The 25,999-nt window shown below is 42.9% G+C and overlaps 1 protein-coding gene across 2 annotated transcripts in view; it reads left to right on the top strand.

The window, feature by feature from the left end:
• The first annotated feature begins 1,021 nt into the window (after positions 1–1,021).
• The window catches only part of grip1 (glutamate receptor interacting protein 1), a 59,215-nt gene continuing 34,237 nt past the window's right edge, over positions 1,022–25,999 (top strand). The window contains exon 1 of one of the 2 annotated variants that reach the window (XM_040141571.1): positions 1,022–1,296. In XM_040141571.1, coding sequence (XP_039997505.1) covers positions 1,242–1,296 — 55 coding nt within the window. In that variant the 5' untranslated portion in view covers positions 1,022–1,241. Of the gene's footprint in view, positions 1,297–15,871; positions 16,057–25,999 lie in introns of those variants that run through there. The other variant, XM_040141565.1, reaches the window with a different exon arrangement.

Genomic DNA, 25,999 nt, shown 5'->3' with positions numbered 1-25,999 from the left:
TATGTATTGGATTTCTTTGTCTCAAGCTTGGTTTCCATCCAAACGTTGCACAAATTTCAACAGAAATTCGAGAAAATGCTTGAAAGAAAATACGCATTTCCATCCACTAACCAATACACAAATATTAGGAGTTGGTTTGTTGAGATAAACGGCTATTGGTGCTGATTCTCCGAGGCAGGTGACGTGGAACCGTTGCAGAAGAAGAGGACGCAACTAGATAACGTAATTAAAAGGGTTCCAGTCAAACCTCAAACGGTGAAAAAACACGTAGAAAACTTGATGGAAATATGGTGTAATGCTCGTTTCAAGTCTTCTCATTATATTTCATGAATTCTAACTGATTTCCATTGCACTTTATTCTTTTGGTGACACGCCAACTTAGCATGGAAACATTTTTTTTAATGATATTTCGAGACTTTTTCAAATTTTTCGGGGCTTTGAAAGTTGAAAATGCGCACAACACAAGGTGGATACCTTCAGCATCCCCCGAACAGTTAGAAGTGATTTATCCCCATATCTTCACCTTATGTCAGCAGCAGGGAGGAAGCTTAGCTGAGAGGCTTTTATTGATCCCAGAAGATACCTCTCTTTGCCGCCTCCCTCTCTCTACTATGAATGAACGAAGGCGGGAGGCGTGAGTCTATCCGGCCAGTCGCTTAAACGGCTGCGAAGACGGGCGATGTTTGCGAACCATTGCGGCGATTCGAGCGCAGTTTGTCGGGAAAGGGAAGCGGGAGGTTTGTTGTGTGTATTTTCAGCTCGCGGTCGACCCGTACCCGTAACCCCCACTTGCCGCGCGGGCTCCTTCACGGTCATCACGTCACATCACACCCCCCCACCCCCACGTCTCTCTCTCTCTCTCTCTCTCTCTCTCTCTCTCTCTCCTCCACTCTACCTCGCTCTCCCACTCCTCCGGAGACCACAGCGAGGCTCGGCCTTAGGGGTTGAGTTACCGAGGGGGGAGGGGGTAGAGAGACATAGACAAAGAGGAGGAAGAGGAGAGAGAGAGCGAGGGAGAGAGGTTCGCGTGCCCGTGTGAGGTTGAAAAAGAGAGAGGGTGGTAGAGTGAGGTAGACTCAGAGCGCAGGGGGAGGTGGATCTCCGTGTAGCGGAGCAGCCGAGGCTAAAGCTAACTAGCCATGTTGCTGTCGCCGCCGCCGCCGCTGCTGCTCCTCCCGCTGCTGGTGGTGTGTGTCTGCTAGCGGGCCGCCCTGGACTCCCTATCCTCCCTGAGGTGCATCATGCCCGGCTGGAAGAAAAACATCCCGGCCTGTCTCCAACCGGACCAGGAGGGAGGTAAGACCGGACCGGACCGAGCCGTACGGGTTGTAACCGCAACCGGCGAATGTGTCCACCTCTGTGTGTGAGTGTGTTAGTACATACCTGTGTGTGTGTGTGTGTGTGTGTGTGTGTGTGTGTGTGTGTGTGTGTTTGGGAGAGAGAGAGAGAGAGCGAGAGAGAGAGAGCGCGTGTACTAATTATCACCGGTGCAATCTCGCGTGCAGAGTGGTTTGGCGCCGCCGGTAGAGCTCGCGCACACTGTGACTGTCCTGAAATTACTTAAAGTTGGTTACGGATACCGTCTGAATGTGTGTGTTTTAATGTGTGTGTTTTAATCTGACGCAACGGGTGAGGTTACAGTGACGTTACAGTGATTATTAATATTTATTTATTTATTATTATTTATGTTTTTGACGGTGTGTGCTGCTAACGTGCTTATCATTAAGGGCAATCGCCGGTGACCGGCTACCGAGCAGCGGAGCGAAGTTAGCAGGGCTGCTAACAGGCTAACCAACGGTTAAACCGGGCAAGGAGCCAACGGTTGGTGCTGGTCAACCGAGGGTCTGCCCTTGTGTGTGTGTGCGTGTGTGTGCGGGCAACGACCACCGTTTACCGGTGTTACAGTAACATCTCTGACCCTTCAGCTCCCGACGGTTGCACTAAACGTTGACAGGTTGAGCGTCGGTGCTCCACAAACAGACCCGAGCACCGTTGGTTTCCGCTCACCGCCGTTAAAAATCTGTGACTCTAACGTTTTCTGGCAGCACATAGCAGCACCGTTTAGTGTCTTCACCGGTGTAACACGGCACGGTACGGTGTGGTTTTGTTGCATGTTAATCCTGTGTGTTATTCTCCGTGGTGGAGTATTTCGTGGTCTAGTACCTCACTGTGAGGTGTTTCTGATCAGGCACCATTTATAAAGGGTGTATAAGCTGTAATTATTGGACTTATTGGTGGTTAATTAATCATTAAGTAATAATGCCTCCTAAGGCATTAAAACGAACAACTTTTTTTTCTGTTGCCAGGTTGTGGAAAATCCTCCTCCAGCACGACACTTTGTCTTTTTAGCTCTTTAATTCATTCCCACGGACTGCTTGACCACTTATCTTCTGGAAAAAGGGCTCCAGGACATCTGGACCCAAATCTATTTATAAAACTCATTATTTATTTATTTTGTTATGAACACTTTATCGAAAGCTTAAATACAGAAATAAGACAGACGGGAATCGATTCAATTAATCGGAGAGCCACCGAAATTAAATATCCACTCGCTCATAAGGAAGGCAAATCAAATTTCAAATGAATGAATAAAACACAGACCACTGAAACTTTCTTCAAGGTTAAGCACAACAGTCCCCTGATAACACTGGATTGCTGAATTGACCACTCAGTTACAGATAGCCTGTTGGCGAAAGGGCCCCACGAAAACATCGTATTGATCGAGCTTATTCAGTCTTTTACCCTCTCACCTGCAGCCAACTGTGCCACTGTTGTGGGCCGCTCTTTTTAATGGGGTGGGCGTTTCTTTATGCAGCGTCTCAGTGGTATCCGTTTGGCTGTTGCAAGAGCCAGAATAATCCCGTCACTTCTTGAAGGAGGAGAGACTTCAAACATAATCTCTTGGATATTATTCCACCAGTCCCAAAGTGTTGGACAAGACCAAAAAGTACGTAGAATAGTGGCACCATTTACTTCAAATCGCCAGCAAGAATCTACTGGCATTAGGCTCAATTTATATAGTTGTTGTGGTGTCTGATGGCATCTGCGTATAATATTTAGTTGAATAAACCTATTACCCAATTTCTTGTACAACTTCTAGTGTGCGGGAGATATGTCCACAGCCAGGTCTCCTGTCCAGTGTTTCTTGACCTTGAGGAAGGGGTCAGATATAAAGTTATTGTTAACATTAACAACTGCAGGCCATTTTTTTGACTTATACATAGAGTTTGGCTGGCTGTTGATCTACGTGAACTTAAAATAGTCCAGATTTGAGGGAACAACACGGTAAATGTGAAATGTTGACGTAAGAGCTGTTTTTATGGTATTTTTAAATGCAGAAGTTGCCGTTCTGATGTTTTAGCAACAACTCTTGCAAGAGTGTGCCGTTTAAATCTAACGTCTGGGTAATAACATGGCTGTGTGTTTCTATTCAATAATAATGCTGTTATAAATGTCGGTAAGCCATTAACAAGTACTTTATAATCGGGCTATCATGTCTGCACTTATAGATGTTGTTATGACATGAAATAATGAAGGCTCACACCCTAGTTTCTCAACATCTAGTGAGTCATAAGCAAAAGTTAGAGTCGTCAATTCATGTGTTCTACAAAGCATCGCGCCTGTAAATGTTAATAATCAGTTTATACATGGATTTTGGTCCACATGTCCTGCAGCTCTTTTCCATAAGATAAGTGGTCAAACAGTGGAGAGGCGTAGCTAATGAATTAAAGAGATAAAAAGACAAATAAAGTGTTGTGCCGGAGGAGGATAAGCTGTCTTCATCAAAAGTAAACGGAAGAAACTTGGCAGGATGTATGACCACTCTTACCACTGTTTCAAGTATAGAAATGGATCAAATCCTTCAGATCTGAAACAATTATAATTGATCATCAGAAAATAAATCAGCCATTATTCTTTGATAATCCATCAAAATAATCAGTTGATCGTTCCTGCATCTGAAATGTAAATATTTGCCGGTTTTCTTAGTCTTCGATGATATTTAATTGAATATCACTGGATTTATAAGAGATGGGCTTTGGGAAATTAATGGACTACAACATTTATTGACATATTATATTTGAAATGATTCACTGAATAATGGATAAAATGATTTGCATATGAATACATACCGAGAAAATATCCTTGAAGATGAACCTGTCAAGCATACTTTTAACGTTTTACAAGACAACAAGATTCATTATCTTTATCTTCTTGCAAATAAATTGCAAATCTGTTTGGAAATATACAGTCATAGAAAATAAGCAACATATAAATGAACCTGATTTTGGAAAAGTATTGATGAACAAAAACAGACATGTCATCAATAACCTAAACTGCATGAGGGATAGTTATTCTCCTTTTGCATGCGGTGTCAGTTACAACAAACCATTTTTAGCTCACATTTAAAAGGCTTGAACTCTACAAACTGTACATGAATGCTGCCACAGAATGAGGACACATTCTGCACTTTAAAGGCAGATGAGAGATGCGGTTGCTTCTAACCCTTTAAAACACTTAAATATGTGTTCTCATTTCGTCTTGCACAAAATGGCCTGCTAGCAGCAAGTAAAGTTACATGAAGATCAACATGTAGCACGTGTATCAGTAGATTAGAGTATCCTTTTACGTCATAATAATAATGCAAAACAGAGTAGTCAACTTAAACCATAAAAATATGGTGTCTCTCTGCTTTCGCAGCAGTCAGACAAACTGACAACGTGAGGATATTTGGTTCTGAATGTCCAGATATCATCACTAGGGTCTAACGATCAAAAATAGCACATTTGTTTTAGTGTTGGCAGACCAAAACCCAAATGTGGGGCAGGTGTTTAAGGATTAATTGCAATGCTGGGGATGGATACAGTTTGTTGATCTGAGAGTAGTGAGACTCTCCAGTGTCCAGCCAGTCCCCCAGAAAGACTGTGTTATCACTTCTGTTCTTGTTAATGTAACAACGTGATAAAAGATGACAGGCATTGCAGTCGCAGGGATGCTGGATGGCGAGTAGTGAGCCCAAGGACTCAGACAGACTGTAAAAACAACCAAGTGTTTAATAAAATTAATAATTATATACATGTGGAGTGTTTTTATTGTAGCCACCGAGGCTCTTGCAGCTTATCCTTAAAACCCTACCGTCATTATTTTTCATAGTCCCACCAGCTTTTTGACACAATGTGATGGAATAATTTTCCTTACGAAGTGTTAGGGGCCCACACTCTATACGTTATCGCTCTAGTAGCAAAATCATTAGGGATTATCCTCTGGGGACCGTGAACGTCTTAACATTGTCTCACAAACATTTGCTTGTTTCAACCTCTTAAATGTTAGTATTTGCAGCTTTTCTTTGTCAAAAATGTTACTTAACTCAGTATATTCGGGTTTTGGAAAGTTTGTTGTACAAAAACAGACATTTGAAGACATTACACCAGGCAACAATTAATTGATAATTGAGATAATTATCAGCAGATCAATCAGTATTGAAAATAATTGTTAGTTGCAGCCCTAGTCCAGTATAGGAGGGGGACTGACAGTCCTTCACAGTGGGATGCAAGAAAAAAAGAACCATATTAAAATGTTAAATATTAAGAGCTGTGCAGCAAAACATGTAAAAACGGGAGTGTATACAGTACAAAGAAGAACACATCAAAAAACCAAAGGCAAGGGGAGTAAAAATAGATAACAGGTAAATAATAGATAGATAAACCATCGGAGACACAGTGTACTATTGTATACTACTGTAGTAAAATGTACTATGTCAGGTTTATTTGTATAGCTTGATATCATACAATGTTTCGATGGGTTTTTCAACAGTTCCTCTCCCCAAGAAGATAAGAAATTAAATCTGAACACGAGTTGAATAAAAAGAAGAACTTCAGGAGACGAAATTCAAATTTGTCCTCCTGGGGTGCAGCAGGAGATGTAGGTGGAAAAATAGCATCTACACCAATGCAACAGAAAATAGTGACATGTGTGTTAATGAGAAACATTTCTTATATTATATTAGCTTAATTGCCATTTTCTCTAAATAGATTTTCATTTATTCTTTTAATTTTAATTCTGGGTATAACTATCTTCCACACTCAACAGCTCGTTTTACTCATTCTAATCTGTGTTTTGGTGGATTTGGTAATTTATTCTGACATTAATCTTGTTTGAGATGAGCCAAACTTTCCATTTTCTGTTTAATGATAAAAATTTTGAATCAGGGTGCAACTAATGATTAATCTGCTGATTATTTTGACAGTTAACTGATCATTTGCACTGTTAAATGTGAGAAAAGAGTGAAAAAGGTCCATCATAATTTCCAGAACCCAAGTTGTTCCAAAACTCAAAGATACTGAGTTTTCTGTCGTGTCGCAGAAGACAAAGAAAAGTAGCGAATCATCCTTTTGATTAGAGATTTTTTGTCTTTCTCGATTAAAAGATTGATTCTACCGCCAATTGATTTTCAAATTTGTTGCTGATTAAATTACGGTCCATCAACTAATTAATTTATCGACGCATAGTTTCAGCAGTAATATTGCATTTATTAGTCTTACTTTCTGTTATGAATTTACTCTGTTGTTAGTGACAACTGTTATGAGCCAAGAAAGGCTGTCTAGACTGTTAACTTGCCAAGGCAGTATCAAGCTTCAAGTCCCCTCTCAAAAAACGCTTATAGTATTATTATTTTGATTATAATTATTATTAGTAGTAGTATTACATATGTTGCGCTCCATCCAAACTCTCCTTTGTTCAGGCTTCAAAACGTTCCTTGAGAATCCACTCCGAAGAAAACATGGACACCGAGGGGAGGTTTTCACAGCATGCTGATGACAACAGTGTCGGGTTCATGACCCAGATTTTTTACCTTGCGAGTCCAGAAGGGACCAGCACCTGTCTGCTTTCAGGCAACAGAGAAAGTCTGAGCTGCAGCCAGACCTCTGCTGTCTGCTGCTCGACAGGAGTGTCCTTCCCACAAACACGCCACCTTCATCCAGACAGGGTTGGAAATGGAAAACTGGAGAGTGATGCTCGAATGATATTGTACATGTTAGGGACATTTTTATTGGACAGTCTTCCAATTCTCTGTAAATTATTCAGTTTATCCTTTAGTTCGGTGATGCCCAAACAAGGGTACTTTTACCCCAGGGGGTACTACTGCAGTTGCCAGGGGGTACAGGGAAAGATTGTGAAGTAGCCAAGCTAATTTGAAAAAAATCCATGTATTGAATTAGCTGTGACACCCGAAGCCTAGATGTATGCGTTGCGTGTGTTTATTACGTGACGCGCAGACAAAACTGAAGCAATTTGATAAAACACGGCTTTACAACAGATGAGCAAATTGAAAAATAGAGTCCCTCTACAAGACCAAGGCCACAAGATAGAGGATGGAGGACCTGTTATAGCTGATACTGTCCTTGAGTGGTGCAAATTTCTAATCAAATTTTGTAGACCCGAATAATATGGCGTTTGGGGCCCCTGGACACTGTAGGTGATCCAACCTTGTTACTAATGTTCAGATTTTGCTGACGCTGTTGTAAATTCAATCATATGTTTATTATTGAGGTCATAGCAGAAGGTGGTGTTGTGCTGAACTGCGTTATACTGAGAAGTGTTTCTAATATTCTGACCTCCTCGTGTATGTATTAGAAACACATCTCAAATGTGAGAAATTACAGATTTTCTTTGTCATATATGACAATAAACCGAATATCTTTAGGTTCTGGACAGTTGGTGGGATAAAACCAAGACATCTGAAGATGTCACCTCGGGCTCGGGCATTGTGAATTATGCATTTTTTCACCATTTTTTAAATATTTTATGAGTGAACGATGACTCAAGAAAATAATCAGAAGATGAATCGATAACGAAAATAATCATTAGTTGCAGCCCCTGAACTGCACTTCCATGACAGTCTCAACAAAACCTGGACATTATAGGATTCATAATAGTTGGATTGCATTAGACTGTGCAGGTGTACCAAATAAAAGGTTTTAAATGAAATACAGTAAAAATCAACGGACTAGTGACGCACATTAGCGTTTTTTGTGTAGGATGTTACAGTCAGTGTGTGTCTGTGTGTGCTTGCGCGTGTGGGACAGCATGACATCATCCCAGCGATTTAAGCTTTTCAACTAAGAAGCAGAGAAAATGGCTCAAACACAAACACACACACTCACACACTCCAAGATACACACAGTAACACAGAACGTCCAAACCATTTCCTCTTCAGCCGACACATACGCACACACACCCGCACACGCACACAAACACAGACACACACTCTGTCCTTTAAGAGGTGCTGATGTCAGAACTCTGCTCATCTTTGTCCTCAGGATTATTGAAGCAGACCTGACTATGTGTGTGTTACTGTGTGTGTGTGCGTGTGTGTTACTGTATATGTGTGTGTGTGTGTGTGTGTGTGTGTGTGTGTGTGCGTTTTTTGTTACTGTGTGCTTGTGTGTGAGTGTACATCCATTTTCCTCAGCTTAATGTATTATCCCTATCGTCTCTGACACATTTCACCAAGAGACGCTCTCTCTCTCTCTCTTTTCCTCTGTCTGTGTCTGTGTCTCTCTCTCAGCATGACTCTGTGGAACAAACTGCTGATTGTGTGTATGTGTCATTGTGTATATCGCTCCGACTTTATCCGGTTAAATGTGTGTGTTTTAAGCGTGTGGAAATAGTGTATCACAAGGCAACACAGTGCTGCAGTCTTGCAGTGCTGCCTGCATGGCCAAAAGTATTTGGACGCCCGAACATTACACGAATATGTTGCGGTTGAAGGTGTCACTCCAACGCCATTGGCTAGAGCAGTTTTTTTTTTTTTTATGTGCACTAATTACAGCAGCTAATCTCACATCCAATGTGCACTGATGCCAAACCAAAACACTTCATCCATATTTCTATAAGTTGTGCCTGAACATTGCCAACATTTGTCTCCCAACAAGAAAACTTTGCCACTCATTACACAGTGACCTAAAAAAACTCTAACAACATTACAATGCGGGTCACCATTGTTTTGATGTATGTTTTATTAATGTATTTCCTGTATTCATTTGGCATAAACCAAAATTCCATTAAAATAAAAAGAAGGGCATGTCGTTACTGCATAAATTGTGCTACCTTACAGTAAATATCACAGAAATGAATCAAAAATGTTTTGCATAGAGTGATTCTATAGAGTAATTCCACAAAACACAAAACTAAATATATTCACTATACATACATGTATAGAAGAGCCACAGATATAGAGATTCATCGGTGCTCGTCAACCCTGTCTTCTGCCCTCTTAACCAGGACACAAATGACCTCTATGAAAGACCCGTACCGGGTGAGGAAAGAGGGCGGCGCTGCTAGCATGGCTGGAGGCTCTTAGTCTTGTTTAATCATTCAACAAAACATTACTCATTACTCACCGGGTTAATTGTTGATCTTGGGATGCAGCGACATCGGGAGAAAGAGATGATCAAGGTGAAAGTCAGAGACACAGTTTTCCCCAAACTGTCTGTTAATGTGTCCGATATATGTGGCAGAGCTGCTTTTGATCCACTGTTGGAGCATTAAATGTAACGTACATGTGCAGCGATTGTTTCGGTCGTTTGCTTTTTCGCACACTATAGTAGGACGTGTATATATGCTGACATCATTTGGTCTGCTTTGCTTAACCTACTCAGTCAGGTTGTAGATTTTAGGTGCAGTGGATTACAGTACATCACACTCTGGGTACTTTCAGTTTTCAGTCTCTTAGGCAAAACGCTTCAAAGGAGTGTTTGTTTACAGCCTGCTTGTGTTGTTTCCCGACCGGACTCTGCTGTAAACACACCAGCGCATTTTCAGGATCTCAACAATGAAGCGGGCGAGTGAAATGTCACCATAACAAATAGAACTGGTGGTTGAGACCAAAATCCATGAATGCTTCAGTACAAAACAGACTCAGTGTCAGGATTTGCTTTACTGTCCCTTGTCTGTTACAGCCTGACATACACAACCACAATCGCACGCACACACACAACTACAGTAACACACACACGCAGCCCTGGGCAGCGTCCAGGTGGACAGCCGAGCTGCTGGCATCAGACGTACACACTCATTTTCTACTTGGATAAGCCCAGCATGGACACACTAACACAAAACACTTATTAATGCACACCTTCTCTCTGCTCACACACACACACACACTCACACTATGTCTCAGTGTGTCTCTAACAGTCCAGCAGTTGGTCCGACACTGAAACCTGCAGAGAGAGGGAGAGAGAGAGAGAGAGATGAGAGTATTTCCATTATTTCCTCTGATCTATTTTATCCCTTCAAAATCTCACTGATGTGTTTGTGTCTGTGCCAGTTAAGTCCTTCTTTTGAGTAAGGTAGAAGAGGGTGTAGTGGAAACAACATTTTAGCAGCACAGTGCAGGCTGTCCTTGGTTGAGGAAAATGTTGGTCCACCCTAAACCCCCTTTTTCACACAAACCGAGTCAGTGTAAATGCCCATTGAGACAAAAAAGACAAAAAGAGCTGAGAAAATTTCGACATGTCCTCTGATGTGCCAGAGCAACCGTAAACCAACAGCGCATTTTAGAAACGGAGGCACCGAGTTGTTTTCTGCTGCAGTCAACTGTAGCCCCCCCCCCAATACAGAGTGCAGCAAGTTCACACTCACGTTAACTCGGGAGTCCAAACTCCTGAGTATGGGATTTTTGTGCCCACAAAGAGGCACAAAAGGACCACAGGGAGACCCAGAACGACCACAGAGAGTCATAATCAATAAAGTGAGACTCAAAGCAAGTTTAAAGAGGCTAAAAACGAATAAAAAGAGACGCAAAATAGCCTCAGAGAGATTCGTTTGTAGATGATCCAGTGTTGGAGGGGCGGGGGGCCTTTTCCCTGTGACTGTGCCCAGGGTTATTGTCTCATAATCTGTCCATTGTGTCAGATCAGTTTGTGTCATAAGTAATCAGCTTCACTGTTATTTTAGTGATTAGTTTTACCATTAGGGGCTGGAACTGCAATTCTCATCATTACAGCCCTAGAATTATTGTGATATGTCTCTCGGCAGCACTGACAGAAATGTGAAACAATTGTCAGTAAATTCATGCACTTGTTAAATAATTCTTGGCTCTACTGGTTTTCCGTCGTCATCGTGAACTGTTTTCATTTTCACATGAAGGATTACTGTTACTAACACGCCTGTTTGTGTGTGTGGACCTTGGACCGGTTGAGAGGGGTCATTTTGTCTAGTTTTAGACAAATTTGTGTCCTTTAGTTTGTCTTCAGTACAGTTGTTGTCCAGCTGTTTGTCCGTTTTTCTGTCTTTGGGTTTAGGTCCAGGCTGGACTGAGCCTTTGGGGAATGAATGGAAGTCAATGCATTGTGTGTGTGTGTCCATTAGGAATCAAGGTCAGTCACTCAGCAGTCCATTAAGACCATGGTTTCAGTCCTCTCTCTCTTTTGTCCTGTTTGTTTCTAGGTCTATCTGTCTGTCTTGCACTCCCTCGGGCTTCATCAATCACTGTCTGTCTGCCTGTCTGACCCGGTGGATCTTGGGTAGCTTGTAGCCGGACGCGGACATTTGAAGCATCTAAATTTTACAGTTTTCTCTTCCGAGTTCTGAAAGCAGCTGATGTCTTTGAGGGCTGCAGTTACTCTGAGGGACCAGGAGGGGGAGATAGAGGATAAACTGTGTGCGTGTGTCTATGTGTGTGTGCTTTCCAGAGAGGCATGGAGAATCTGATTATACACTCACACTCAAACACAAACACACACACACTAACAAGGCTACCAATCTTGTTACAGAGCTGCAGAGGCCTGAGAGCGATATGCAAATGAACCTACACTTGTCATTTTTAGCAGCAACACATACACACTCACCGTCTCTCTCTCTCTCTCTCTCTCCCTCTCTCTCCCTCTTTCTGCCTGTGTCAGTAAATGTGACTCAACCATCTGCCCGGCTGTCAGCTCTGTCAGTAAGAAGCATTTGTGAGGCAGCTGATGGGGCTCTGAAGCCCTCCGAGATATCTGACAGGTGAGGGAGGCGGAGTCGTGCCTGACGTGGTGACTCCTCCCTCGCCGTCCTGAGCTAACTCCAAAGCTGATCTAACTTTACCGACTCTGAACTGGATCCGAAATGGAACCGGCAATTGGAACCCCTACGTGCAATTCACCTGTTTCCCGTTAATCAACGAAATGACTGATCCTGATTCCTACAGTCATCATTTATTACAAAGGGCTAGTTTTGGTAGTTTTGTCTGGTGTGTGCGTGTGTGTGCGTGTTGCTGTCTGTCACATTTCCATCAGCATTTTTCCGTCTGTAAGGCATTGGTGCAACGTGGGATACGAGAGCTGTCAGGACATGACAGGGGTCAGAGGTCACAACACACACACAAACACACACACACACAGACACACCAAACTGTCACTGTACACCCTGCAGACCAGCTGTCAGTCACTGTCTCTGTCAGTTTCAGGAGTCAAAGGTCAGAGTTCAAAGAAATTTACTGTGTGTGAGTTTCCTCTCACCTCAGGACACACAAACGTGTACAATCTGTTTCCTGTGTGTGTGTGTTTTTTGAGACTAATCCAGTTGAACCAGTTCACTGCCAGTGGTGGCAGTGGGAAGGCAAACAGTCACTGATGGCCGCCTGTGTGTTTGAACAGCTGAGTAGCCTGAATAAATCACATTAAACCCCTTTCTCTCTTTTTCATGCTTCAGTCTTGCTGATGTCGATTAATATTCTGGAAATCTAACTCTCATCTTACACTGGGAAAGAAATGTAGGTCAAGAATCTGACGGCTAAATGTTTGGGCTGTTGACATGAGGGCTGGTACGCGTGTTATTAGCTCCGTGGTGTCTTTGGGATGAAACATACAGTGATGTGGTTAATTATCTCCCCGTGTGTGTGGTTACGATTATATGTTCTCCAGGCCTCTGATCGCACTCTGTTCTCCCTGCCAGTCTGTCATTTGCTCAGCCCACATGCCCAGTCGGGAGGACCCACTTGGATTAGTGATGCAAGCCATTGGCCAATTTAAATGGGTTCAGAAAAGTGTGTGTGTCTGTGTGTGTGTGTGTGTGGGGGGGCTATTAATAGTACAAGAATGTAAAATACTCCAGTATAAGTTACAATTTCCTGCATTTACTCAAGGAAAAGTATTATACAAAGAATGTGTGTTGACGTTTGCTCCACAAGATGCAAAATAGAAAAATAAGAATAAAAATGTAAGGCGATAATAAATAATAAATAATGCAGTAAAACAAAGATAAAATTAAAATCTATTTGCAGACAATTTACAATAGCTGTGAAATGAGATATTAAAACCTGAGGTGAAATATGGACTGCGCTGTGGAGAAAGAATTGAAAAATTAGATGTGACGTGCAACAGATAATTAAAATGTCTCCTGTGACTGATATCATTGTATGTGACATTTTTAAATTAACATTGATGCATCAGTGCTTAAGCAGCGTTTTACTGTTGCGGCTGCTCCGGGTGGAGCTGGTTTTGACTATACACAGTTTAATAGTTTGATTCACTGGTTCTCAACCTAGGGGTCGGGCCCCTCCAGAGGGTCACCGGATAAATCAGAGGGGTCGTCAGATGATTCACGGGAGAGGAAAGAATTAAAACAAAGTTCAGATTCACTGATCTGTTTTCAGTTTTTTGGACTTTTCTCTAATCTTTGTTTTTTTTTTGGTGGATTATTAGATCAAATGGGAGCATGTGAGACATTTAGAGGGGAAATGTCTATTTGGTGAAGCTGATAACAGCATTAATTTGTCATAGTCGAGGTTCACAAAAGATACACAATAAAATATGTGGAATAAGATGTAAATGCTAAATGTGTGCTGGTGTTATTGACCTAGACCCTTCACTGCTCCTCTAAAATGTTAATTGATTTCTATTGTTAGCTTGTAGCTTGTTAGCTCAGCATGCCTCTTGTTGCCAGCCCTTAATGAGTTAAGTTTGGGGGGGGGGGACCAAACATCAGCTGAAGTGGCTCAGCATGCGATCAGGACGACCTATGGAAGTGTTCTGGACTCTGAGGGGAGACCTGGGGCAGACGCAGAACACCTGGAGGGTTTATGTTTCCCATCTGGCCTGGGAAACGCCACGGCAGCCCCCAGGAACAGCTGGAGGAAGCAGCGAGGTAGTCGACCTAGGGGATAAAATGATCTCGATGATTAGTATGGAAAGAAAGTCCAACAGTAAGGACGATGATACTGCCAGGGAGAGGCCTTATTTAGTTTGGACTGGGCCTGTACCCAGAGGGTCCTTTGTTTTTTTGTTTTTTTGCTGGGTTTGTCGTCTCCTTGGCTGAAATCCTGCCTGTTTTTCTAATTACTGTTGTACAGTATTTAATATGAGTTGGAGACCCCTCCTGTGTAGACAGACATCCGAGATGTGGATCAGGTGTTTACATACCACAGGATCCTGGTTTCTGTCAAAGTAACCCAGGTCACGTAGTTTCTCAAAACCTCCTCCCCCCATCCTCTCTGGTCCTGTTCTCACCTAACCTTTCCTAGTCTCCTCTTTTCTGATCCACAGGCTCCTAGTTTCATTCATTCGATTTCCTTTCCTTGTTTCCATTGCTAACCTCCTCTTCTCTCCTCTCCTACTCTTCCTCATCTCCTCTCCTCTTCTTTTGATCCGCTCACTTTATCTTCTGTAGTTTCCTCCTAATTTTCTTTACCTTCATTCTCTCTCCTTCTCTTCTCCCTCTCCTCCTCTTTTCCCTCCTCGTTCCTACCCTTCCTCTTCTTTCTCCTCTTCATCCTCCTCTCCTCTAATAGTCTTCTCTCCTCTCCTAGTTTCCTTTCCATTACTCCCATCCCTTCACCGCTCTTTCTCCTATTTCCCTCTCCTTCTCTGGTTTCCTCCTTTCCTCTCCTCTCCTTTTCTAGTTTCCTTTCCTCCTCTCCCCTCACCTCTTCCTGTCTAGTTTTATCTTCCTCCCCCTCCTATTCATCCTCCTCTCCTCTCCTCTCCTCTCCTCTCCTCTCCTTACCTCCTCTCCTCCCTCCCAGTTTTCAATTACAGACCACTCTGTGGAATTCACACACACACACACACACACACACACACACTCACAAACACAAACACACACACACAAACACACACACACACACACTCACAAACTCAAACACACACACACTCCGTGCCTGAAGAGGTCTCCCCTCCCCCTAACTGGAATGAAGTGTGTGAACAAGGAGGAGGAGAGGAGGGCAAGAAAGGAACCACAGCAAATATGGAGAGAGAGAGGAGGAAGGAAGGAAGTATAACAAAGGAAGAAAGGATGCAACAAAGGAAGGAAGGAGCCAATGAAGGAAAAGAAGCTCGTCTCTCATCTCTCTGCTGACTCTTCATTTACAGCGTGACACACACACACACACACACATTCACACACAATGGAGCGCTGAGATGGCGGAGTAGTGTGTTAGAGGGCGAGAGCAGCGAGTGAGCAAAGCCAGCGTGAGTGTGTATGTGTGTTTGTGTGTGTGTGTGTGTGTGTATGTGTGAGAGAGAAAGAGCTGTGAGCCCTGTGATTGGCTGAGCCTGGCTAGATGCACCAACAGCCGAAAGAAGTAGACGGGAACAGAGGAGGAGGAGGAGGAGGAGGAGGAGAGGGAGGCTGCAGATAGAGAGAGGAGAGAATACAAAGAGCGTGTGAGTGAGTTAATGCGTGTTACAGGCTCGCTGGTGTGTGTGTTTGTGTGTGTATGTGTGAGATCCAGAGGTGTGTGTGAGTGCAGAGGCAAGCAAAGCGAGGAGGAGGAAACCTGATCTCACTCCCCCTCACTCTCTCTCTCTAAATGGAATAACGCTTTCCGTTAGCTCTCTTCTTTATTTGCCTTGGTGTTAGCTCATAGCTTAGCCTGGCCCGGTTTGGTCCGGCCCGGCCCGGCCCGGCGCAGTTCGGTACAGACCCGGTTTGTGGTGGTGGTGATGGAGAGGTTCCTGGCCCTGCTGCGCCTGCTGAGCAGGAGGAGGCGAGGGAGGAGGTACCGGGCGGATGACGATTACCAGGAAGGCTACGAAGACGTTTACTACTACACCAGCAAGTACAACACACACCTACTGAGTGAGTGAGTCCCATAGAGAAACACTGAGGGGGGGGGGGCTTTGTTTGATTGTCTTGTTGGAGGTGCGGGTCAGAGAGAGGAGCTTATCAACAGATTATGACACTTGAAGTCGTCCTGAGTGAGTGTGAGTGCGTCTAATGTCTTGTATTATAGATGAAGGTCGTTGGCAAAGCACTGCTGGGTTACAGCACACACACACACACACACGCACGCTCAGGTATCCAGGTGACAGGGGCGCCAGGTGGTTTGTGGGTAATAACAAGGGAGGAAGTGCTGACTGTGGAAAGGAATGCAGACAATGTGGGGAACACTCACACTAATTCCAGGTTTAACGTCCTGTGTTGTTTTAGTCCATATACTGAAAAAGAAAATGCTGCTCTTGACTTTGGAGTGAAAAATCAGTCCAGTTCCTTTTGGTTGTGCTCCCGGATCAGTTTCGTTCCAGTTTGATCCCAGCTCCTCATCTTCTTCGGTACAGACCACAATCAGTCTGTAGCACCAAGTATCAAAAACTGGAAGTTTCCGAAAGTAGGCAAGAAAGTAGGTTTGCTACGTGCATTGGCGACAGCAGGACTCTTAACAGCAACCAGAACTACAGTAGATCATCATCACACCGAGAGCAGGGTATCGGTTTGCTCCAAAAAGGCATTAGAAGCTATTAAAAACTTTGAAATTTAATTCACAAGGGTGTTGAATATTTTTTCTTTCCTACTGTAGAAAGTAACATTAGTTATATATATGTATATTTGTATGTGGTTAAATGAGATTCAGGAATATTTTAGTTTTTGTGGATGAACTCTGGTTCACTGCTCACCGGTGTCCATCTGTCTGCCTCCAGAGAAATCTCCAACAGGACTTGAACTCACCGTCAACTAAACCGTTTACACTGATTAAAGTGTTGGTGAGCGCTCCGAGCTGCGAGCAGATGATAAAAGATTCACTCTGGTGTTTGCCTTTGTTGTCTTTCATGTTTCTAAATAAAGTGGACACAGCGTGGATCAAAAGATTAAACGGATTATATTAGGGCTGCAACTGACGATTATTTGCATTATCTCTTAATCTACAGATTGTTTCCTCAATTTCTTGATTACTCCTTTTGTCTGTAAAATGTCAGAAAACTGTGTAAATTGCCTGCTATAATCCCACAACCCAAGGCGGTGTCTTCAAATGCCTTGATTTGTCCGAACAACAGTCCAAAGCCGAAAGAGATTCACTTAACTCTCTGATATGACGAAGAAAAACACCAAATCCTCACGTTTGAGAAGCTGGAACCAGCAAATGTTTGGTATTTTTGCTTAACAAAGACCTGAAACAATTAATCAATTATTGAAATAGTTGCAGATTAAATTTTTGTCAATCGACTCATTGATTAATCGAGTAATTGTTGCACCTTTAGAACTCTGGAGAAACTTGAATACACTGCTGTGTGGAAAGTCTCACAAATAACTTTTGAGGAATATTTGTGGAAGCTTATTTGTGTAAATTTCATTATTTTTATTTTATTTATTCATTGTTTATTTAAAACAACACATTTGTACGAATGGATGTGTGTTTGTGCTAATAACTGACACCGAACTGTATTATTCCTCCAAATTACTGGAACACTCCTGTGTGTGTGTCAGCATTGCCAAGAGACATGTATAGCTACCAGCTAACTAACTCTGTGTGTGTGTGTGTGTGTGTGTGTGTGTGTGTGTGTGTGTGTGTGTGTGTGTGTGTGTGTGTGTGTGTGTGTGTGTGTGTGTGTGTTTAGCGCAGCGTATGATTCTATATGAAGGCAATTTAAGGTTGGTTGACTGGCCAACACGGAGACATACACAGAAGACACACTCTTTGTGTGTGATTCGTGCATGTGTCGGCGTCTGCGTTCGCCACTTCAGAACGCCGCGAAAAATTTCACAGAAGATCACACTTTCTGTTGTCGTTTAAGACGTTTTATTTTACACTTCTTCTGCATTTTTCTGGTACGTGTATTTTCCTTTGAATAGCTGTTAACTCTCTAAAACAATGTGGCAAATCTGTTTTTATCTCAGGTCCCTTTCCCACACTGGCCCGTGGAGAGACAGAATTCGCCCAAAAACAAACTAGGCTCACGAATGCTAGCCGCTAACATGCAGCGTGTGATGCATTCCTCTCCACATGACCGACTGTTTACATTCCTCACACATCCCCAGGAATCCCCTTCTTCCTCTCCGGTTTCATCACAGGCTGAATGCCCCCCCCCCCTGGCATTTACACCTTCAACGGTTCATCTAACTGTTCAGGCCGTTGTCACAGAGAGGGTCTCCCTTCCACATAGCACTTTGAGAAGGGTAAACAAAAACAATTTTCTTTACATAAAACGCAGCAGTGTCCCTTCAGTCACTTTGTACAAACTGTCCCTCTTAAATGTGAGTCTCTGTCAAATAAGACTTTTATTCTAAATGAGTTTATCTCCTCCACCCTCCTAGATTTCTTGCCATTCGCTGAAACCTGGTGAATGTAGCCGCTCTTAGAGTTATGTCCCCTAGATTATGACTTTTTTTTTAGCTCACTCAGGCTTAGTGGTCGCGGTGTAACATTCATTTTTTCAAAATGCCATCGGTGCACTCCCACTGGTTCTAATGTTTACACCAATTTTGAGGTTTTTATGTTTAGAACAGGTGGTACAAATACCGTCCCATGTGTAACTGCGTATGTACTGTTACACTCCCAATCAACAGTGGTTTTATGGAGAAGTTTAGCTATTTGGAGACACCGTCAGAGAGTGTATGTTTAACCTGGTACTGCCTGGTTCGAGTTAGCCTGTGACATGGGTTAAAGGTGACGGTTTGAAGCCTCTGGCCCCGCCTCCACCACCGATGTCACCTGTAACTCACCTGTAGGCGACTCTGCATCCTTTACAGCCAGACAGCTGCCTCTCTGCTCGCCTGCCATCTCCCCTCTGCGCGCTCGATGATCTCATCACACGTTGAAACATCATGATGCATAAATTTGCACATTAATGAGGTGAAGCGATGTTGACTGTTACACGACGCAGAGTTCAGACCAGAGCAGTTCGCAGTGTTCACGTTCTATGAGAAGGTTGTTGGCATTAGCAAAAATGTGTTAATTAATGCTTTCAAAGAGGACCTCATTTGCATAACGGGTCCTGTGTCCGACATGATGGGGATTAAAGAGGAAAATGGGAAGCAGAAGGGAGGGTTGGGGCGTCTGATTCAGCATTTTATTTGAGGTTTTCTATTAAATCCTTGTTCTGATTTATATTAATAAGGAGTGAGGAAAGAAAACTGAATACAAATAAAAGAAAAAAAATCCTCATTATCATCTGTTTTCGGTTGCCATCAACAGTCCTATCAGACGCTACACCCACGTTTTTTAATAGTCACAGCATGTGAAGGTGTTAGACTCCTCTCGACTCTGCTGGCTTTCGGGCCCACGTTTTCAACTTTTCCATTTGCTGGGATTGGATTTGTGTTGGTCTGGAGGCTTTGTACTTCCCTGCTGGCTTATCCTCAGAGCCAATGAAAACACAACCGGAGAGAGAAAAAGTAGAGCAGAAACCTGAACAAGTTCACCTTAATTAATTTGGAGGCCTCTCGAGATTCAGAGCACTTTGCTCTCATTGTTTGGATATGATGTATAATTAGTTTTCTTAATTCAAAGAACAACTGCTTCCTTTTTTCTACCCTGATTCCTCTTTAATTAAGGAGACAAGGAAAAAAGAGAAAACACAACAGGGTACAATACACTCAGCTGCCAGTTTAATAGGTACACTTAGCTAAAACTAAGTCAGTCTAATCCAACAGACCTGCAATAAATCCTCCGTCATGAAGGTTATAATGTTCAGTTGTTGTTGAAACTATTTTTAAAGAGGTGTTGATTCAGCTTCGTGATCATTTTGGAGGATGTAGTGTGATCTGCTGCTGAATTTCATTATACAAAGAGGTGTTTGTATCATTTAATCTACTGGACAAATGATCAGAAATGTATGTTCTATGTCTCCCCCATAAAGTGTTTGATACAGTATGATACAAAACGTGGTGTGGCACTATTTTATCTTGATCCGCACCTAAAAAACAATGAATTTCAAATTGAAGCATTCAAAGTTTTCACAAATTTTTTCAAAATTCAAAGTTTTTAAAATACTTTTGCCTTTTTTCATGACTTGTGACACCGTTCTCCAGGTGAGACGCAAGTCTTCAACGTCCCATGTGACCACCAAGCCTGATGTCCTCCATTAAAAAAACAATATCCAAACAACAGCACAGTGCACTGAAACACAGTTACTTACGAAATTAATTACTACTAATTTTTTTATAGAGCGCTAAAAGCTATCACTGGATTACTTTGATACTGAAGAAAATTTAAAAACCAGAATATTCTCAGGCAAGTTCTGTATCATTCCAATTCCTGCTCCATTAGATTATTGTTCATTATCTTGTAATTATGAGACAGAGAAGTAATAATTACGAGATAAGGTCTCCAAATGTTTTTCTCTTTTGTGAACTCAGTGTGCGTCCGTAGAAACTGCGTGGACTCGCAGTGAGTTTCCTTTTCTGAGTTGCTTTCTCTCAGCCGAGTGGGAAACTGTCCAGCTGATGTGACGAATTCAAGTATTCTTGGTTTGTTGATTATGGTGCTGTCGGTTGGTCCCATCTTTTCCTCACACACACCGAAATTTGTCAGTCTGACTGTGACTGTTAGCGCTAATTAAAGGTTTACACATCCCTTCTCTGCTCTTCTCTGTAGCTCTGAGTCTGTGTGTGTGTGTGTGTGTGTGTGTGTGTGTGTGTGTGTGTGTGTGTGTGTGTGTGTGTGTGTGTGTGTGTGTGCGTGCGCGCGTGCGCACTTACATAAGGAGATGTCATGGTGACTCAAACCCACGTGTTTAACTTTGGGCGGTGGGTGTTGACATGCACACGCGCACACACACACACACTGTCAGTGTTATACTCTGATTTGGTTATTTTGAAATGCCGGAGGCTGTGATGATAACCTGTAATGTTTGTGTGCGTTAGTGTGTGTTAGTGTGTGTTTGTGTTTGCGTGTGCGTGTGTGTGTGTTAGAACACTTCTTTCATCTCTCAAAATCACTCTTTGTACGGTGCAGGGTTGCTCTCCCCCCTCAATTATTCATCAGCTTGTTTCCATGGAAACAACTGCAGCCGTGTGTGTTTTTGTGTGTGTGCGTGTGAGTGTGTGTGTGTGTGTGTTTTGGGGGATGGGGCGGGGGGGTGGGTGTGTTGGTTGATTTCACAGCAGGAGGATGGGCCTCATCGGCTCATTACACCGTATTATTACATCTGATGTGCGTACAGGGACGGCTGTTGGACCTCTGGGACTGTGAGCACCTCTGGCAGCACCCAGAGGTGCAGAAGTAGAAGTACTAGGAGTACTAACGGCAAAAGTATTTAGTTGCAACTACATGTTCTTTCATTTTATGTGTCTCACCAAGCTGCTTTGTGAGCACCTGCCGTGGAACTTCACCTCAACTTCTGCTAGTTTTTTAGCTACGCTAGCGGTGTGGCTCAGTCGGTCCTATGATTCATACCGAAATATCTGGACAGCTATCGCATGGATTGAAAGGAAATTTGTTGACGTTCACATTCCACAGAGGGTGAATCCCGTTGACTTTGGCGATCCTCGGATTTCTCCTGTAGCGACACCAAAAGGTTCACACTTCTGGTTTTGAGTGAAGTGTCTTGAAGTTTAGTTCAATGAAAAAAGTAACGCCTGCACACAACGTTTGTTCAAAAAGAAGTTTTCGACCCCACTCAAAATTTCTTTAGAGGGGACAAAGATCCACATTTCATTAATAGTAGTTTTAGTAGTACTACCAACAATAGTAGTATGTTTACCATCTGTATCTGATATGATGATATATGATGTTTTAGTTTTAGAAGAAGTAGTAGTACTTTTTTTTGCTTTTGTTGGATTAGCAGCACTAGTAGTAGCACTAGTAGCAGTAGTAGCACTAATAGTAGCAGTAGTAGTAGTAGTAGCAGTAGTAGCAGTAGTAGTAGTAGTAGTAGCAGTAGCAGCAGTAGTAGTAGCAGTAGTAGCAGTAGTAGTAGCAGTAGCAGCAGTAGTAGCAGTAGCAGCAGTAGTAGTAGCAGTAGTAGTAGTAGTAGTAGTAGTAGCATAGTAGTAGTAGTAGCATTAGTAGTAGTAGTAGTAGTAGTAGCAGTAGTAGCATTAGTAGTAGCAGCAGTAGTAGTAGCATTAGTAGTAGTAGCACTAGTAGCAGCAGTAGTAGTAGTAGTAGTAGTAGCAGTAGTAGCAGTAGTAGTAGTAGCAGTAGTAGCAGTAGTATCAGTAGCTGGAATAGTGGTAGCAGTAATACTAGTAATAGTAGTAGCAGCAGTAGTAGTAACAGTAGTAGCAGTAGTAGTAGTAGTAGCATAGTAGCACTGCAGTAGCAGTAGTAGTAGTAGTTGAGAGGAAACTTCCCAGAAACTTCATGCCAGGAAACATACTTCATCAAGAGGAGTAAATCCTAATCAGTTACGTCTCCCTTTCAACTCTGCATTCTCCAAGTACTTAAATGTAAAGATAGTACAACAGTACTGAAGAATAAATACAGCAGTAGAGAGATAAATGCAGCTTATTGTGCTGCCGTGTTGTCTCCAGCAGGGGGCGTGACAGGCTCATAGTGGAGCTGATGACCTGTGTGACAGCACAGATCAGACCAGACCGGTACGCTTCAGTTCAGATCAGTCGGCACCGACACAGAGAACAAAACCTCAGTTATATAATAAACGTTATTATATCATAGTCTTGGGGGGGTCGAGAGACATTAGCAGAGAATGGCACAAAGAAAGTGAGAGAGAGAGAGAGAGAGAGATAGATTTAATATGTTGACTTGCATTTTGCTGCCCTTGTTGTAACATCACCGTTAATACCTTTAATACACACTTCGGCACTAATCCAGTGTAATCTGCTGCTGAAACACTGACCCACATGTCTGACCACTTCAGTACCTGCTGGAACAGGGCACGCCCCCTTTCCAGTGTCAGCCAATGACGTCGCAGAAAACAGACCCCCTGGTTTCCTCTCGGTTCTCTCGCTGTCAGACAACAGGAAGCTGCCTCATAGAGCAAACACGAGTGCCCAGTAAAATAATTGTTCTAACACTGTATTACAGCAATTATTATTATTGTTATAAGATATTATTATATTATAAACACACTGATATTTTCAATTATTCTTTGTAACATACTAGCAGTCACCAAAACAACCCCAACCCAAGCTAGTACTGTGTCTTTACAGTAAGTAGTACTATGTTAAAATGTGTTTCTATTTGATTGCACCAGACAGTCTCATGCCAGTACACAACATATTAGTAATAGTTACTGCTGAAACCACTGAGGAGAATAAAGACTCAATGAAAGGGTTAGTGCACCCAAAATATAGTAAAAAACCGATGACGAACCAATCTCCACGCTCAGACTGTAAAGTTTATATTTATATTAATATCACGACGTGCTGTGGCCTTAAAAGCATGAAGAGTACCGAAGTATGTGACCCGGGGGTGTCCGCATACTTATGGCCGTACTGCATGAAGTCGTTCACACAGTGTCATACTAGAGCAGTGTACAATTATGTTTTATGAAGTACAAGTATAGACTGTTATTATATGTACATGCCGACTGCTCATTAAAATCTAGTAGCGCTCATAGTAGTACACACTGTGTACTGGTTGTACTGGTTGTACTGGTAGTACTGGTTGTACTGGTTGTACTGGTTGTACTGGTTGTACTGGTTGTACTGGTTGTACTGGTTGTACTGGTTGTACTGGTTGTACTGGTTGTACTGGTTGTACTGGTTGTACTGGTTGTACTGGTTGTACTGGTTGTACTGGTTGTACTGGTTGTACTGGTTGTACTGGTTGTACTGGTTGTACTGGTTGTACTGGTTGTACTGGTTGTACTGGTTGTACTGGTTGTACTGGTTGTACTGGTTGTACTGGTTGTACTGGTTGTACTGGTTGTACTGGTTGTACTGGTTGTACTGGTTGTACTGGTTGTACTGGTTGTACTGGTTGTACTGGTTGTACTGGTTGTACTGGTTGTACTGGTTGTACTGGTTGTACTGGTTGTACTGGTTGTACTGGTTGTACTGGTTGTACTGGTTGTACTGGTTGTACTGGTTGTACTGGTTGTACTGGTTGTACTGGTTGTACTGGTTGTACTGGTTGTACTGGTTGTACTGGTTGTACTGGTTGTACTGGTTGTACTGGTTGTACTGGTTGTACTGGTTGTACTGGTTGTACTGGTTGTACTGGTTGTACTGGTTGTACTGGTTGTACTGGTTGTACTGGTTGTACTGGTTGTACTGGTTGTACTGGTTGTACTGGTTGTACTGGTTGTACTGGTTGTACTGGTTGTACTGGTTGTACTGGTTGTACTGGTTGTACTGGTTGTACTGGTTGTACTGGTTGTACTGGTTGTACTGGTTGTACTGGTTGTACTGGTTGTACTGGTTGTACTGGTTGTACTGGTTGTACTGGTTGTACTGGTTGTACTGGTTGTACTGGTTGTACTGGTTGTACTGGTTGTACTGGTTGTACTGGTTGTACTGGTTGTACTGGTTGTACTGGTTGTACTGGTTGTACTGGTTGTACTGGTTGTACTGGTTGTACTGGTTGTACTGGTTGTACTGGTTGTACTGGTTGTACTGGTTGTACTGGTTGTACTGGTTGTACTGGTTGTACTGGTTGTACTGGTTGTACTGGTTGTACTGGTTGTACTGGTTGTACTGGTTGTACTGGTTGTACTGGTTGTACTGGTTGTACTGGTTGTACTGGTTGTACTGGTTGTACTGGTTGTACTGGTTGTACTGGTTGTACTGGTTGTACTGGTTGTACTGGTTGTACTGGTTGTACTGGTTGTACTGGTTGTACTGGTTGTACTGGTTGTACTGGTTGTACTGGTTGTACTGGTTGTACTGGTTGTACTGGTTGTACTGGTTGTACTGGTTGTACTGGTTGTACTGGTTGTACTGGTTGTACTGGTTGTACTGGTTGTACTGGTTGTACTGGTTGTACTGGTTGTACTGGTTGTACTGGTTGTACTGGTTGTACTGGTTGTACTGGTTGTACTGGTTGTACTGGTTGTACTGGTTGTACTGGTTGTACTGGTTGTACTGGTTGTACTGGTTGTACTGGTTGTACTGGTTGTACTGGTTGTACTGGTTGTACTGGTTGTACTGGTTGTACTGGTTGTACTGGTTGTACTGGTTGTACTGGTTGTACTGGTTGTACTGGTTGTACTGGTTGTACTGGTTGTACTGGTTGTACTGGTTGTACTGGTTGTACTGGTTGTACTGGTTGTACTGGTTGTACTGGTTGTACTGGTTGTACTGGTTGTACTGGTTGTACTGGTTGTACTGGTTGTACTGGTTGTACTGGTTGTACTGGTTGTACTGGTTGTACTGGTTGTACTGGTTGTACTGGTTGTACTGGTTGTACTGGTTGTACTGGTTGTACTGGTTGTACTGGTTGTACTGGTTGTACTGGTTGTACTGGTTGTACTGGTTGTACTGGTTGTACTGGTTGTACTGGTTGTACTGGTTGTACTGGTTGTACTGGTTGTACTGGTTGTACTGGTTGTACTGGTTGTACTGGTTGTACTGGTTGTACTGGTTGTACTGGTTGTACTGGTTGTACTGGTTGTACTGGTTGTACTGGTTGTACTGGTTGTACTGGTTGTACTGGTTGTACTGGTTGTACTGGTTGTACTGGTTGTACTGGTTGTACTGGTTGTACTGGTTGTACTGGTTGTACTGGTTGTACTGGTTGCAACGCTCCCTCTCTCCCTCTGATGGTTTCTTTTCTAAGGAGGTCGTTCATCAGTCAGTCGCTCGCACAGGAGAGGAAGAGGAGGAGAAGGGAGGAGGAGGTGTAGTTTGTAGCGGCCGCATCTGCATGGCGCTGGGGGGGGGTGCGACGCTCGGCTCGGCT

The sequence above is a fragment of the Xiphias gladius genome, chromosome 2 (assembly GCF_016859285.1).
Source record: "Xiphias gladius isolate SHS-SW01 ecotype Sanya breed wild chromosome 2, ASM1685928v1, whole genome shotgun sequence".
Classification (NCBI taxonomy): Eukaryota; Metazoa; Chordata; class Actinopteri; order Istiophoriformes; family Xiphiidae; genus Xiphias; species Xiphias gladius.
Note: the sequence above shows the minus strand (reverse complement) of the source record. Positions and strands in the feature narration are given on the sequence as shown.